Source organism: Sinohyriopsis cumingii, chromosome 6, assembly GCF_028554795.1.
Source record: "Sinohyriopsis cumingii isolate HCF-2022 chromosome 6, ASM2855479v2, whole genome shotgun sequence".
Lineage (NCBI taxonomy): Eukaryota > Metazoa > Mollusca > Bivalvia > Unionida > Unionidae > Sinohyriopsis > Sinohyriopsis cumingii.
Window position 1 is genome coordinate 93669612 of NC_142966.1, and position 15907 is coordinate 93685518.

Sequence of the window (15907 nt, forward strand, 5' to 3'; positions counted from 1 at the left end):
AGAATTCCGCGACGACGGCGCATCTCATGCATGGTCGACATTTAAAATTATCCGCGATGACGACGATGTCATCGATGAGGACATCATCAATGCTACAATGACTGATGCCCAAGCAAAAACAATTATTGATTATATTGATTTTCATCAACGTGAAAAGAAATATTTTTTCAGAATAAAATTTATTGTCAACGTTGAAGACGATACGTGGATTATCCGTGACAAACTCGACCCTGTTCTTGCTAACGGAAAGACCGCTCTGTTAAGTAGCGAATCCAAACCAGGAATGCTGACCGGGATTGATATACCATATTACGCTCGAGCGTATCCTGTAACCGCAGTCATTTATGGAATATATCCTGTAAAAAAAACAAAAATTGATAAACTCGCTCCGATGCGAATGACTGCGTCATTTACTTCGACGGTGTTGAATTGTGTAGCCGAGCGAGTAATGGAACATTTTAAAAACACAAAACGAGGTAACGGTTTAACCGACCTGCGACGTAAAAAAATAACATCATTGTGTGAATCGGTTAAGAATACCGGGGCAACAATAAATGATGTTGCTGCGCTATCAAGTAAATTAAAATACTCAATAACAGTAAAAACACTAACCGGGGAAATATTATACAGTTCGAAGCATTATAAAAAATCAGGAACACCGATTGAAATTATTGATCATAATTCGCACGCGTGGACTGATGTGGTTACAATATTTCCACGAGACCGTGTTGTCAAGTTTTATTCTGGAAACATATACGAGGTTATTTACGCGCTGAGTAAAACCGACCCTGTGTCGGTGTGGTTATTTAGGAGCTCTGAAGATGGCGACTATGATCAATTTGTGAGACCCAACGGAGAATTATACAGAACAGAATCGTTGCAACAACAAATGAAAAAACTCGCAAAAACATATATGAGAAATGCCAGCGATGAGCAGTTATTGGTTAATTGTTTTACAGTTCCAAGTGTTGCCGCTCACGCCGCCAGAGAAAGAAATTCGTGGAGACCAACCCGAAATCAGTTTCTTTCAGATATACAATTAAGTTGTGTCGAGTATGGTCATGGTGGGTTGTGGAATACCCGGTATGACTACCGGGACATGATTTCCGTGGATATGATTGCCTGCTACCCAGGAAGCTTTCTCGGGAACGGCGAGTGCCGCGAATACTTTGCGCAGTTTGGACACCCCACGAACTCAATGACACGAGTCGCCGTAAACGGCAGTTTACCCAACGCTGACCTGACAGGATTTGCTCGTGTGACTTCATTTGAATTCGCCACGGGACTTCATCCGATTTGTTATGTTTGGTTTGGCAGACACTTCGTCGAAAAGCGCTGGGTACCAATAGTGTTATTGCGATACATGCTTGACAGCGGCATACTGGTATCGTTGACTGTCAGTGAAGCAATCATATGTTATCGACCGCAGACATCAGTTTGGTTGCCAACACCGGAGCGTGTTACCCTTGAAGAAGTTATCGGCGAGTATGCACGAGAGTGTCCAAATACCCCGATGGATGTCATCGTCAGTGAGGCACCTAAAATTCTCAAGATCAAACTCAAAAACAGTGAAATCACAGCGAAAGATCTTGGACGAAGAATAATCTGTAAATTTACTCAGGGTGCAGCATTTGATCATAAAATGCATCACTCGCGGTTGATTATCGATGAAGCTGAATTGGATTTTATAATCGTCGACGTGGTTGCCAGAGACATATTTTGTAACAGGGAGGATGTGTTCTTGTCCGACGGGAAAAAGTTGGGCACAATTGTAAGTTATATCGACGGAGAATCGCCTCAATACACACATTTGAGATCTTCAATGCTGGCTTATGTTTCTATAAATTTGTTATCGATGGTAAATCGATTTCCTGGTAATGCAGTCAGAGTTGCCACGGATTCATTTTACATCAACAAGAAATATTCAGAATCACTGACCGATATAATGAAATTCTGCGGCGGAGATGAATGGGGTTCGTGGAGAATAAAAGCCGAGATGTTGCACGAGTATTGTGAATCCGCTGATGTTGCAACAGAGGATAATTATTATAAATCAACAATGCCAGAAATATCTTCCGCACCGTCTGTGGATGATCCAATCACCAGACACAAAACTGTTTATTTGAACGGGCCGGGAGGGTCTGGTAAAACAACTCGAGCAATTGAATTATTTCGAAATTCAGATATGATTGTGCTAACACCTACACACAGGCTTGCCAGAGAGATGAAACAGCGAGGAGTCAATTCTTGTACTTATCACAGCTTTTTCAAATACAGCGGCGGTACGTGGACGCCAGATCGAATGGGCACAAAATATATCAATGATATAATAATTTGGGATGAGATATGTACGGTACCGCTGGAAACGTTAAAAACATTTCTTGATTGGCTGTTAACGAAAAATACTGCAGTCGTTATGTACGGCGATCACGGTCAACCACCTCCGTTTGTCGGCGCATCTCCGCATGATTGGCTGAGGAATTTTGTTGATTATCACGAAGAAGTGTCTGATGATTACCGAGCACTTGATGCAACGCTGAAAGAATTTAAAACACTAATCAGGCTACAACCGAATAAAATTCAGTGTGAAATTATGCGCGAGATGATTCCTGAAACTTTGATGAGTGACTTTTTACGCATGTGGAAACCAAACGATTTGATAGTGGCGAGTAGAAAGATAGTCAGAGACACACTTCAACAACAGCTATTTCGGTTACAAAAAATAAAGTTTCCAATGCTGCCAACGCCGTTATGTTATAGACCAACTGATACACGGCTACAAAATATAGATGTTGATATTCCAGGAAAGACAGAGAAACAGAATTTAGTATTGAATGATATTGTGCTAGTTGACATCGATGCTGTTGAGGATGCACTAGCAATGAATAAATCCCCGTGGACGCTAGGATACGCAATGACCATTCATTGTTCTCAAGGACTGACTATTTCAGATACAACTGTCTGGATCATTGATGATCGAATCGAATGGTCAAACTTAGTCTACTTGGCGGTGTCCAGAGTCAGAAGAATATCTCAACTGCGAAGAATTGTCTTGGAAAATCCTTCGGATTTTAAATCAAACGCTGATAGCGATGAAAACAACAGCATCACCGATGGTGATGTAATAAGAAAAAAACTCGCCGGTTACAAACAGAGTGACAAAAAAAATAATCGCGATTTTGATCTTGACGATGACTTCGTTGTTGCGCTGAAACAACAGCAGAATAATCACTGTGCGAGCTGTAATTGTATAATGCTATGGCAGTATTCGAATAAAAATTCAAGACAATTTACCGTAGACAGAAAAGATAACAATCGCGGTCATACACGTGATAATGTCATGTTGACCTGTCTTGACTGTAATCGACGTCGGGGTGCCAGCGCTAGTTAAGTCACTTCAGTGATTTTGGCGGCAATTGTGTGTCCTCGGGAATTACCTGAAGTTGCTCACGGGTGAATCTGCGTTGAGGAGCAGTTGAATCCAACCTGTAGATTGCTGGTCTGCCAGTGGATCTTGTCACGGTGGATATGCTATGTGTGGTAACACTCCAAATGGGATCAGTCGCTCTTCGTTTACCACCTTCAAGTTCGCCTGGTTCATATAAATATCTTACAGTAACATTACCCAGTATCGGCTGCGCTGAAGAATCACGTCGTACGGGTATATTTTTTTGAAAAACACCTTGTGTTTTTGTGATCGCGATGGAAGGTTTCATGTTGGTTGTTCGAGTTATTTCATTATTTAGTGCAGTTATCACGCTTGGTAATCTTGCAACCCATTCGCACGATCTCGTATCCTGAATGAATTCCCTCGTGTATTGATATCCAAATAACCGCTCAGCAAGTGTTCGATTGAATCGCTCAACAATTGCCTGATCACGGTGAATTTCAGTGTGTCCTCGTCGTATGGTGACGTTATGTTGTTTCATCAACGATGATACTGCACCTTGAAATTCTTTGCCAGGATCAACTTGTAATAAATTTGGCCATCGCAGAGGTCCTCGCCGATAAATTCTTTCAAACGCAGAAGCAACCTCAGATGCTGTTTTAGTTGTTAACGGTTCCACATCTTTGTATCTACTGGCAACATCAACTAAGGTTAACGCGTACTTGTATGTGCGTCTTCGGATAGTATCATGTGGCAGAAATAATATATCAGCCTGATGAACCTCATTTGGTACACTAACATCGAAATGTGCAAAGTGAAGAAACATTTTTTATAGTGAGTTATCGCTGTCGAAATAACCCCGTTAGCCAGAAAAGAGGATTTAGTCATCATAGTTTCTGGCTAGAAGGGTTATTTTTGTGAAATAAGAACTTCTATCAGAAAAGTTTTCGATAGATGGTCCTGTTGGACGAAACAGTTGGTGGGCTCAGTCTGTCTGCTGCTAATTCAAAGGACCTTTAATTCCCTTTATTTTGGTGTATGATTGATGGGTGTACTATGGGTTATAGAGTATACAGCTTGGCCTTTCTTAAGATGTGCACCTTTCAAAAAAGTACTAGCTCTACTTGGTCATTTTCACTTCCTGAACTTCAGAGGTAAATTGTATAAAAAAGAGCCGATAACTTTTTTTACATTTTATATATTTAATAATTCATTCATTGCACTTTCAGAAGCTGGTATTGTCTAGTCTGGCAAAATTCATTTTCCCTATTTTAATAGCTGCTATCTATAGCGTACTTTAGACTAATTCAGGCTGATTTTTTAACACAAGGGAGCAGTCATTTTAGTTCGCAGTGTGCTTAAATCATGTAAAATTTCCAAAAGTACAATATCCAAAGAAATATCATCCACATTACATTAATGTAGCATAGAGGTATGCCAACATTCTCTCCATTGTGCATGTTTTAAATGCGAACTACTTCACCTTACATACATCACTCTCTCAAAAGTACATATTAACTGGTGAGTGCCCCCTTAACAGCACCAGGGAACTTTGTCAGTGGGCAGTTGTTCACAATGTGTGACATGGTCTGCAGAGCTCCACAGCTACAGGAAGAATTGGCACATAAATCCAGCCCATAATAACGACATTTTGAAGGAAAAAAACAAAAATGCCAAAATGCATTCATTCTAGATCAAATGGAAAAGTTGTTGCAATGCGCATTCACTCACGATATGACTCCAAATTTCAATTTTAAGTAGACCAAAATGCCATTTTCTTTTGAAAGTTGAGTTTAGCTCACAACCAGATTCAAATTTATCTGGGCAGAGTTATGTGCACATTAACACTGTTGTTAATGTGTAATGATGAATCTGCACTTGTGTGTTTAGTTTGGAATATGGCATACATTCAGTTTCTTTGTTTTGTGTAGTGTGTTTTTATTTTCATAATTAAGTTTTTGGTAGAATAAAAAATTGAGCATATAATAAAAAGGTTACTGAATTTGTATGGGAAGATATGAACTCAATTTGTCAGATGGATATACTGCAGTATTTCCATCCGAAAAACTCGTTCATATTTTCCTATACAAATGCAGTAACCTATAACTGTAACACAGGTTTTCTAGTAGTCTAGATGGCTTGTGAATTATTTATTAAGTCGATATTTACCTTTATATTATTTCATATTGAAGAAATCAGAACATATTATCATGCAAAATAAATACAATAAAAATATTCATAGTAGTTTATAACAGTTTATTTAGATTGTAAATGAGCTGGTCACTGCTGTGTGATGCATGGCGATCTTGCCAATTTTGTCCAGATATTTTTTTCTTTCCATCTATAAGTGTTGAGACACCGAAAATGTTATTTATTGTTGGTTCATTTACGTCTTGGAGCACGAAAAATATTTAGTTTCCAGTCCCAAAACCTTCCATCATTTTTAGGTATTTATTCCTTGCAGCAAATGTTTTGAAAGTTAAGATCTATTGATACATATTTGAAGATAAATCATCTGGGGGAAAATTTAGTTTGAAACATTCAGTTTTTTTATAATAATGGTTGGACCTATTTAATAAGACCATGAAGGAAATCAACAGATATATATTTATTAGACCTGGATATTTTGTTGTTAAATGATAATGTTTTCCTATTCAGATTAATATAGATTTAAGGTCAGTACTTTTGGACTTATGTTTTTCATTGTATTAGCCAAGGGCACTGCCCTATGCTTGTATCAAGGCCAACACAAACATAGCTTTGTTCTGATATTAGAAAAGGGAAGTGCCAATGGCTTGTATCAAGGCCAACACAAACATAGCTTTGTTCTGATATTAGAAAATGGAAGTGCCAATGGCTTGTATCAAGGCCAACACAAATATAGCTTTGTTCTGATATTAGAAAAGGGAAGTGCTAGTGGCTTGTATCAAGGCCAACACAAATATATCATTGTTGTGATATTAGATAAGGGAAGTGCCAATGGCTTGTTTCAAGGCCAACACAAATAAATATTTGTTGTAATATTAAACCAGGGAAGTGCCAATGGCTTGTATCAAGGCCAACACAAACATTTATTCTTTTGTTTTGATATTTTACAAGGATAGTGCCAACAGCTTGTATCAAGGCCAACATAAATAAATCATTGTATTGATATTAGATAAGGGAAATGCCAACAGCTTGTATCAAGGCCAACATAAATATATCTTTGTTTTGATATTAAACCAGGGAAGTGCCAATGGCTTGTATCAAGGCCAACACAAATATATCTTTGTTTTGATATTAATATAGATGTAAGGTCAGTAGTTTTGGACTATGTTCTTCATTGTTTTAATCAAGGGCACTGCCCTGTGCTTGTATCAAGGCCAACACAAATAAATTTTTCTGTCGATATTAGATGAGAGAAGTGCCAACAACTTGTATCAAGGCCTTCACAAATATATATTTATTGTGATATTAGACAAGGGAAGTGCCAACGGCTTGTATCAATGCCAACACAAATAAATCATTGTTTTGATATTAGATGAGAGATTTTTTTTTGTTGTTGTTGTAGGATTTAACACCATTTTTCAGCACAAGATAGGCTATATATGGCGGCCAGTATAACTGATGGAGGAAGAACCCTGGAAAACTCAGGGAAGAACCACTGACCCATGAGAAGCTACTGGCAGGCTTTCCCATGTACCCACGCTAGCTGAGCCTTGGACTCGAACCCACGCAGACAGAGGTGAGCTGGCAGTGATTCGTAACGGAGAGCGCTTTAGACCACTCGGCCACTCGGGGCCCCTTAGATGAGAGAAGTGCCAACAACTTGACTCAAAGCCAACACAAATATAGCTTTGTTCTGATATTAGATAAGGGAAGTGCCAGTGGCTTGTATGAAGTCCAACACAAATAAATCTTTGTTTTGATATTTAACAAGGGGGTTGCCAATGGCTTGTATCAAGGTCAACACAAATATATCTTTGTTTTGATATTAGATAAGGGAAGTGCCAATAGCTTATATCAATGCCAATATGAATACACTTTTTTTAAAAACATAATGCAGTTGAACTTTGAGCCTTGACAAAACCAGTCCTTTCTCCATATCTTTTATTTTGTATTAGTCCCAAATGTTTGGGTTCTTTATTGTGCAGTGCCTATATAACAGGCTTGTGTAAATTCTAATATACATCCAGAAGTTAGAGATGGTCGTGATATATGCACTCATGACACGATAAATTAAACTTGTGGCTATTTACAGTAGATCTCATATAATGGCCTGTTGTCCATTGTCCATCCATCCTTCCATTAGTGATTGTTATTGCAACTCCTCTTGAACTACTAGGAGGATTGCCATGACCTGGCATCCATTATGGCCATTATCATGGCTATCTTTAAAAGACTGTTGCTACTTCTCCTAAACAGATGGATGTTTTGACTTGGTGTTTCACTAAAAGATTTCTTATGATGTCTAGTTGCTCCTAAATGAAAAGGTGCTTGAAAGTCTGAATATGACCAACACTGTGGCAGGCATCTTCTTGAAAATATTGTTATTGCTACTACTTATTGAATGGTTGTGTTGACAAGCGGTTTCTTGACAAATTTTATTCTGATGTCTACTTGGTCTTAAATGAAAATGGTGCTGATCTTTTATCCATTGTGGCTGCCATTGCTCCAAAATGAAAATGGTGTGGGTTTTGAAGGAAGGATTATTGGCACATTTTAACACATTCATGGCTAAATTCATGTTGAGCACACATACACACACAAAGCAGACAGGAAGATGGTCATATTGCCATGGGGTTTTCACAGGAAAACATTTTATGATACCTTGTTGGTCATAAAATGGCGCTGATGATGTGACCTCTAAGTTGATGGCCATTGTGAAAATATTGGTAGTTGCTTCTTAAGGCTTGTTATATAGACATGTGTTATTGCTACTTAAGGGCTAGACTATATGTTATTGCTACTTATGGGTTGTCCTTTAGACATGTGCTATTGCTAGTTGAGGGCTGTCATATAGGCATGTGCTATTGCTAATTGAGGGTTGTCATATAGACATGTGCTATTGGTACTTAAGGGGCTGTCATATAGACATGTTATTGCTACTCAAGGGCTGTCATATAGACATGTTTTGTTGCTACTCAAGGGCTATCATATAGACATGCACTGTTGCTACTCAAGGACTGCCATATAAACATGTTATTGCTCCTTAAGGGCTGTCATATAGACATGTTTTATTGGTACTCAGTGTCTGTCATATAGACATGTTTTATTGGTACTCAGTGTCTGTCATATAGACATGTTTTATTGGTACTCAAGGGCTGTCATATATACATGTGTTGTTGCTACTCATGGGCTTTCATATCGACATATTTTATTGCTACTCAAGGGCTGTTATATAGGCATGTTTTATTGCTACTCAAGGGCTGTCATATATACATGTGCTGTTGCTACTCAAGGGCTGTCATATATACATGTGTTGTTGCTACTCAAGGGCTGTCATATAGACATGTTTTATTGCTACTTCAGGGCTGTCATATAGACATGTTTTATTGCTACTTAAGGGCTGTCATATAGGCATGTTTTATTGCTACTCAAGGGCTGTCATATAGACATATTTTATTGCTACTTAAGGGCTGTCATATAGACATGTTTTATTGCTACTCAAGGGCTGTTATATAGACGTTTTATTGCTACTCAAGGGCTTTCTTATAGACATGTTTTATTGCTATTCAAGGGCTGTTATATAGACATGTTTTATTGCTACTCAAGGGCTTTCTTATAGACATGTTTTATTGCTACTCAAGGGCTGTCATATAGACATGTTTTATTGCTACTTAAGGGCTGTCATATAGACATGTTTTATTGCTACTCAAGGGCTGTTATATAGACATGTTTTATTGCTACTCAAGGGCTTTCTTATAGACATGTTTTATTGCTATTCAAGGGCTGTTATATAGACATGTTTTATTGCTACTTAAGGGCTGTCATATATACATGTGTTGCTGCTAATCAAGGGCTTTCATATAGACATGTTATTGTTACTCAAGCATTGTCATATAGACATATGTTATTGTTACTTGGGGCAAAAGGTCAAAGATCTCAATAACTGGCTGAAAACAAATGGATTCTGCACAAACTTTTCAGTGCTATAAAGGTGTACAATAACTTCCTGAAAAACTGAATGTATCCCCTTAAAATGACACCTGAATTACTCAAAGTGTCACTGTAAATGCTACAACTATAAAGAAATTGAAGGCTATGTGTGAAATTAAATTGGTTTCGAACTCATTGTATTTACTCCATGCATAATATTTTTTTGGTTTGAATGCATTGTAGTATTAGACATGCACAGAGTGCCTGTAAAGTTTTGTGTACTGGGTTGAGCAAGTGTTGACAGGGATCAGTAGGGGTTATTCTAATGCAACTCGCACAGCCCAGGGATGAGTACATAGACAAATTTTTGCTGAGCCCCTCCTTTACCAAAGTTTGTGAATGGCTTACATGTTTATATAGATAGCAGCCAATTTATTTTTGGAGTAAAAAGGAGAAAATTCCCATTTGTTTTGATTGTAACAAGTTTTCCACTGTACCACATACCTTGATCAGAGTTTGTGGAAGGCTTGTGCTAAAGGTTAGGAAGAAGTCAGTTGATTTGCAGGTAAAAAGGAGAGTTTCAAGGTATTAAATAAAAAATAAAGTAACTTTTTTAACCAAATTTTGCAGCAACATGGATTAAAAAATATTTAAATTCAATTTGCTCATTTGTCCATTGATTGGAGCATTATGCTACATAAAATGGAGACAGGGACCAACATATCCCTAAAATGGTTTGAAGTTGAGTTATTACAACTACTTTTAGTTTGATCTTTTTAAACCACAGGGACTCAATGGGCCGTCAGCTTGACCACAAACGTCAGAAGTTGAGTGATCACATGGACCAGGTCCAGAAGCTGAGGACCAGTATTAACAGTATGCGAGAGGAAAAGCTGGGCATTGAGAATGATCTTCAGCAGCGGATAAAACTTGAGGAAGACAAAGCTAATCTGCTTAGTGAAAATGAGGCTTACAGCCAGGAAATCAAGGTCCTCCGAAACTTTTGATTATCTTTACTGGAAGAGCTTATGTGATAGCCTGTCCATCTTTTAGCACAAGATTATTATTACTACTCAAAAACTAATAGGATTTAATGCAAATGGTTAGTGGTTCTAAGTGAAAACGGTCTAGCACTAATAAGGCTGCTATTAATAATAATAATAATAATGCTTTATATATAGAGGGTGACTCATTAGTCAAGGACTATTCTCCCTTGAGGCCCTGAACTATTGCATTCATCATGAAAATCATTATATTTCCACTTCATTTGAATGGATAATCATATTGACATAGGCTTTTCGCTTAGAAGACTACTTCTGATTTCCAGATGGTTAGAGGAAAATTTGGTCTAGCTGGCATTCACTGTAATCACCTCAATGGTAATCTTAAAATCATGTTATAGCTTCTTCTCTGAAATGGGATGGTCATGGGGTTTTCACAGAAAAATTCCTTATGTTTAGTTGATTTTTTAGTAGGTTCTAACTGGTTTATAGAAGATTTTCAATGCAGTTGCCATGGTTACCATCTTGATAGTCTTGTTGTCACTAATTCTGTAAAACTGATAGTTTTAGTGACAGATTTTTCACTAAATGATTTCTTTTAGTATATAGTTGGTCAAAAATGAAAATGGCCCACATGTTACATCACATTTTGGCTACTTTGGTAGCCATATGAAAAATATTGGTCATTTCTTCTGATTAGATATTAATAGAATAGATTTGGACATGTCACTAAAAGACTTCCTATGACATGTAGTTAATCATAAATGTCAGTGGTGCTGATCAGACCTCCAAAATGATGGCCATAGCAGCTATCTCAATTTTTTTAAATCACTACTTGGCGTTTGGTGATGTTTGTGACAAGTTTTTTTTTACAACAATATAGCAATTATGCACTGGTTCTGAATGAATGTGGTGCATATCTGACCCCATTTATGGCATCTTTGTTTCCGTCTTGGGTCAAGTCAAAAGTCATTGCTTAAATTTGTGTACCTCATTGAACTTAGGAACATATGTATAAAATTAATTTTGAGCAGATATTAGTTGCATTTTAGTAAACAGATTAATAGTCAGCAGGTTTTTTTTATATTAAAATGAAAAATCATGACTCATTTTTGTAGCTGTAATGGTTTTTGAACAGTCTGATGAATGCCTTGAATGTTGCCGTGTCACCATTTTTTTATTTGTTTATTTTTAAAAAAATTAAATATTCATTATAGATTTAACCAGACTCAGAAAATGGGTATACATTGACATTGAGTTAATTGATACACTATACAGGATATCAGATTCCTAATCAAGGATCATGACAAAGAAATTTGTACTGCACTTAAGGTTGTTGTTGTTGTAGGGTTTAACACCATTTTTCCGCACAAGATAGGCTATATATGGCGGCCAGTAGAAATAGTGGAGGAGGAACCCGGGAAAACCCCAGAAAGAACCAACGGCCAACAAGAACCTACTGGCAAGCTTTTTCACATACCCACATTGGCCAACCCCAAGACTTGAACCAATGCAGAGGTGAGATGGTAATGATCCATAATGGTGAGTACTTTAGATCACTCTGTCACTTGGAGCCCCTGCACTTAACGTTTACTGTAAACTCAAACATGTTAGAAAATATTTTTTTAAACTAAATTTAGTATCTTGAAAGTTTCCAAGAATATCAGATATGGTTTAGACTTTGCCTCCAAGTCTTATACATAAGAGATCACTCACCCAACTGCCACATAGGTCGGCATACAACTTTTAGCTCCCTTTTGCTAAAATTAGTATCTGGGAGAGCTGGATTTGTGAGATAGAAGTATTTCCTCATAGGTATTATGATTAGGTAATGTATTTGAAGAAGAAATATTTGTATATTTTTAGCAACTGTGACCATATTTGATGGTTGATTTGGCATATTTTTTGTATAAAACCGAAAGTCCTCCATGCCAGATTGATTTCTATTAAACTTGGTCAAATGATGTTGAGAAGTTTTTCTAATTTTATTAACATTGATATATTTGGTGGTGGATCAGCATCAGCACCTCTATTCATTGAAGCTTCCTGTAAAATTTGTTCCAATTTCATTGAGTGGTTTTGAGAAGTCATATAAATGTTTCTCTACTGTTAGTAATGACACGCATCATTTGCACAATCTGAAAGGTTTTCATTCCAGGATGAATTATATCAAGTTTGCTCAAATTTTCTTGGAGGAAAAAAGTAATTGAAAGGTTTATCTATTGTTAGTAACCGAATATTTGATGGCAGATCAGCAGCATCTGTACAGAATTATTTGCAAGCCTTCTGTGCCAGGATGCTCTTTGTCAAATTTTGGTTAAATGCTGTTGTGCAGTTTTGGAGAAATATTTGCTTTATTAAAGTGAATAAAAGGATAGAATAAAAAGACTTATCGCGGATTCCAGGAAATTCTTTTTGGGCAGTAGATTGTAGATTGTCAATCACTTTGAGAGATTGGAGTTTAGAACAACTTTATTTTATTTTGAACATGCACAAAATTCTGACAGCTTAATTGAAATACTTTGTTGTGCATAGCGTTGATTCAGGGATAGTATGGGAAATCAGGAAAAGGATCCATGTACCACTCATAGGATATGAACCTCTGATAACCATACTATCATTAGCTCTTGGTCTCCATGAGGGAGACTTCACCCAAATGAGGCACCATCTCTGGAATTGGGAGCAACTTGACTCATGGTGGTTATTTATCTGCATGTACAACCACCCGAGATTACAGTCTGTACTGAAGCAATTACAAAAGGCTGGGGAGCCCACCTACTAGCACCCTTTTGAGGAATCAGCTGTGCATGACCTTCCCAGGAACAACATCTTCATGTCAGTAATTCTGGAGAGGATGTACATTGTTTAAGTCTTTCATCAGTGGCAGGGATATTTGCTTGGCAAGAAGTTCTCATTCTGTCCAACAACTCTACAGTGGTGACTTATCTCAATAGACAAGGAGAAACAAAATCATACAGTAGTGACTTATCTCAAGTCCCCAGATCTTTGGTAATGGTGTGGGATTTCTAAAGTGGTGTTGTCATCAACAAATCCACATACATGTTCACCATATCCTAGGACACCAAAATGTACTGGCTGCCTCTTTGTCATGGAACAATCAACTAGTACAGAAAGAATCATCTCTCCATACCTTGGTTTTCACTGAGATCTATACCCGATGGGACTGACCATTTGTGGACCTGTTTGTGACAAGATGGAATGCTAAACTCCCTACCCTTGTCTCTCCAATCCCAGATCCTGAAGCTTGGAGAGTTTATGCCCTGTCGATTGAAGATTGAAGCAACCAGAATGCTATGCCTACACTTCAACACCTCAGTTTCCAAAAGTGATACAGAAAGCCAGGGAATTGGACTGTCATCTCATCCTCATCAAACCACTCTGATGGAGGAAGTTGTGGATTAACGACCTTGTCACTCTTGCATCAGGAACCCATCAGAACTTCAGGTTTTCCCTCATCTACTCAAACAACCATGGCAGCAGTTGTTTCCTCCCTGCCCGGGGTTCCTGAACCTGCATGTCTGGATCATATTATACAGGCCATCAGACTTAAACAATTTTCCCAACCAGTCATGGAGAGAATTGCCGAGGTGCAAAGACCCTCCATTCTGAAAGCATATGAATATGAATGGCATATTTTCACCCAGTCTTGGCATTCATGTATTATGTTTATAGAACAGAGCTGCTGTGAAAAGGGAGAACGCACCTATTTCTACTTCTCGTAAAAGGACAGGAAGATGTGTCAAAACAGACTCTCTCTTCCTGGAGCAAGTTGGTTATTCGCTCAGCATATGGGGAAAAACCCCAGCTCAAATGAACTTATTTCACATTTCAGCTCAACAAGGTTAGAGCAGTTGCCACCAGCCTAGCTTTCAGTGGAACTGTTCGCTAACTGACATCATTCAGGCTGTGGGATGGAGATCAGAGTCCACATTCGCTAGCTTTTATCTCCAAGATCTGTCATCCCAGAGGGCCCAATTCGATCTGGTAGGACCTGTTTCCAATGCTCAACAGGTCACACTTCCAGGTCTATCGACAGCTTCTTAAGATGTGGCTTTATGATTTCCAGATCATTTATGGGGGAAATTTTTCCCTTTTGAAGCCACACCCCAACAGATCAAGTCCCTACAGTCGGTTTACATAGAACCTGTCTCACATACCATAGGGGACCGGAGATGGTATCTTTGGAGTAAGGGGATGTACCTTCCTCCACCTGTTACCTTTTCTCCAAAGGTATTATGAATATGGGACTAACATAAGAAAAAGTAATTGCCTTACCAAAGAGGTGTTGATACAGTTGGCAGGTTTGTACAAAGTTCAGATTATTCCAATATGTCTTGAAATGTGCCATCATTACTAAAAATGGTAAATCTGTTAAATGATATTTTTCTCAAAAACCACACCAGAATTGACAAAATGTTGCAGAAAGTTGTCTGTCATGAAGTGTAATCAAGTTTCTACAAGTTATGCCTATCTGCCATCAAATATGGCTGCTGTTACTAAAAATAGAAAAGCTTTTACTAACTGCTTCTAAAAAGTCATTTACAACTGATAAAATTAATGTGTGCTAGTTTTAATGCCTTTTAGATTTATACAAATGATGCTGTTCCACCATCACATATGTCTGCCATTATCTCAAAAGAAATAGGGGGCCCCCGAGTGGCTGAGTGGTCTAAAGCGCATACCATTACGGATCACTGTCATCTCACCTCTGTCTGCGTGGGTTTGAGTCTCGGATTCTGCCAATGTGGGTATGTGAGAAAGCTTGCCAGTAGCTTCTCGTGGGTCGGTGGTTCTTTCCGGGGGTTTTCCGGGTTCTTCCTCCACCATCAATACTGGCTGCCATGTATAGCGAATCGTGTGCTGAAAAATGGCGTTAAACCCTACAACAACAACATCAAAATAAATAATGAACAGAGTTTGACAAACTTTTAACTCCAAGCATTCTGTCATGAGCCTTTTAATACTGGACAATGATGCTATTGTGTAATCAAATATGGATGAAAATACAAAATCACAAGAAACCTTGAAGCAGTTGCTTTCATAACATATGCAGTTAACAGCATTGGAGACATTTGAACAGAAAGCATCCTTCTTGACCTAAATTTCTTGGCTCACTTCTCTTGAATTTGACTGTTAAGCAGACGCCAGCCAGGTGGGCAATAAAAGGGACTCTTGTTGATGGATTGCCATGATGAAACTTTGTCAATATTATCATCATCATCACCTGTCAATAGACAAGTCAAGTTACACCGGCATTGTTTAAAAGTTATTTTCCCTTTCCCCTTTCTTACTTGCAGCTATAGGTGAATGCAGCTAAGAAGTCTGGCAGATTTCACTGTACCACTTTTAAATTTCTAATTATTATGATCACCATGTCAAGATGTGCATATCAGCAAGTCACTATGTTCCTGTGATCTTT

The 15907-nt window shown here is 38.1% G+C and overlaps 1 protein-coding gene across 1 annotated transcript in view; it reads left to right on the forward strand.

The window, feature by feature from the left end:
* LOC149797464 (DNA repair protein RAD50-like) overlaps nt 1-15907 on the forward strand; it is a 212784-nt gene that overhangs the window by 126206 nt on the left and 70671 nt on the right. The window contains exon 22 of the mRNA XM_089960763.1: nt 10254-10455. Within this exon, the coding sequence (XP_089816889.1) occupies nt 10254-10455 (202 nt within the window). The remainder of the gene's footprint in view (nt 1-10253; nt 10456-15907) is intronic.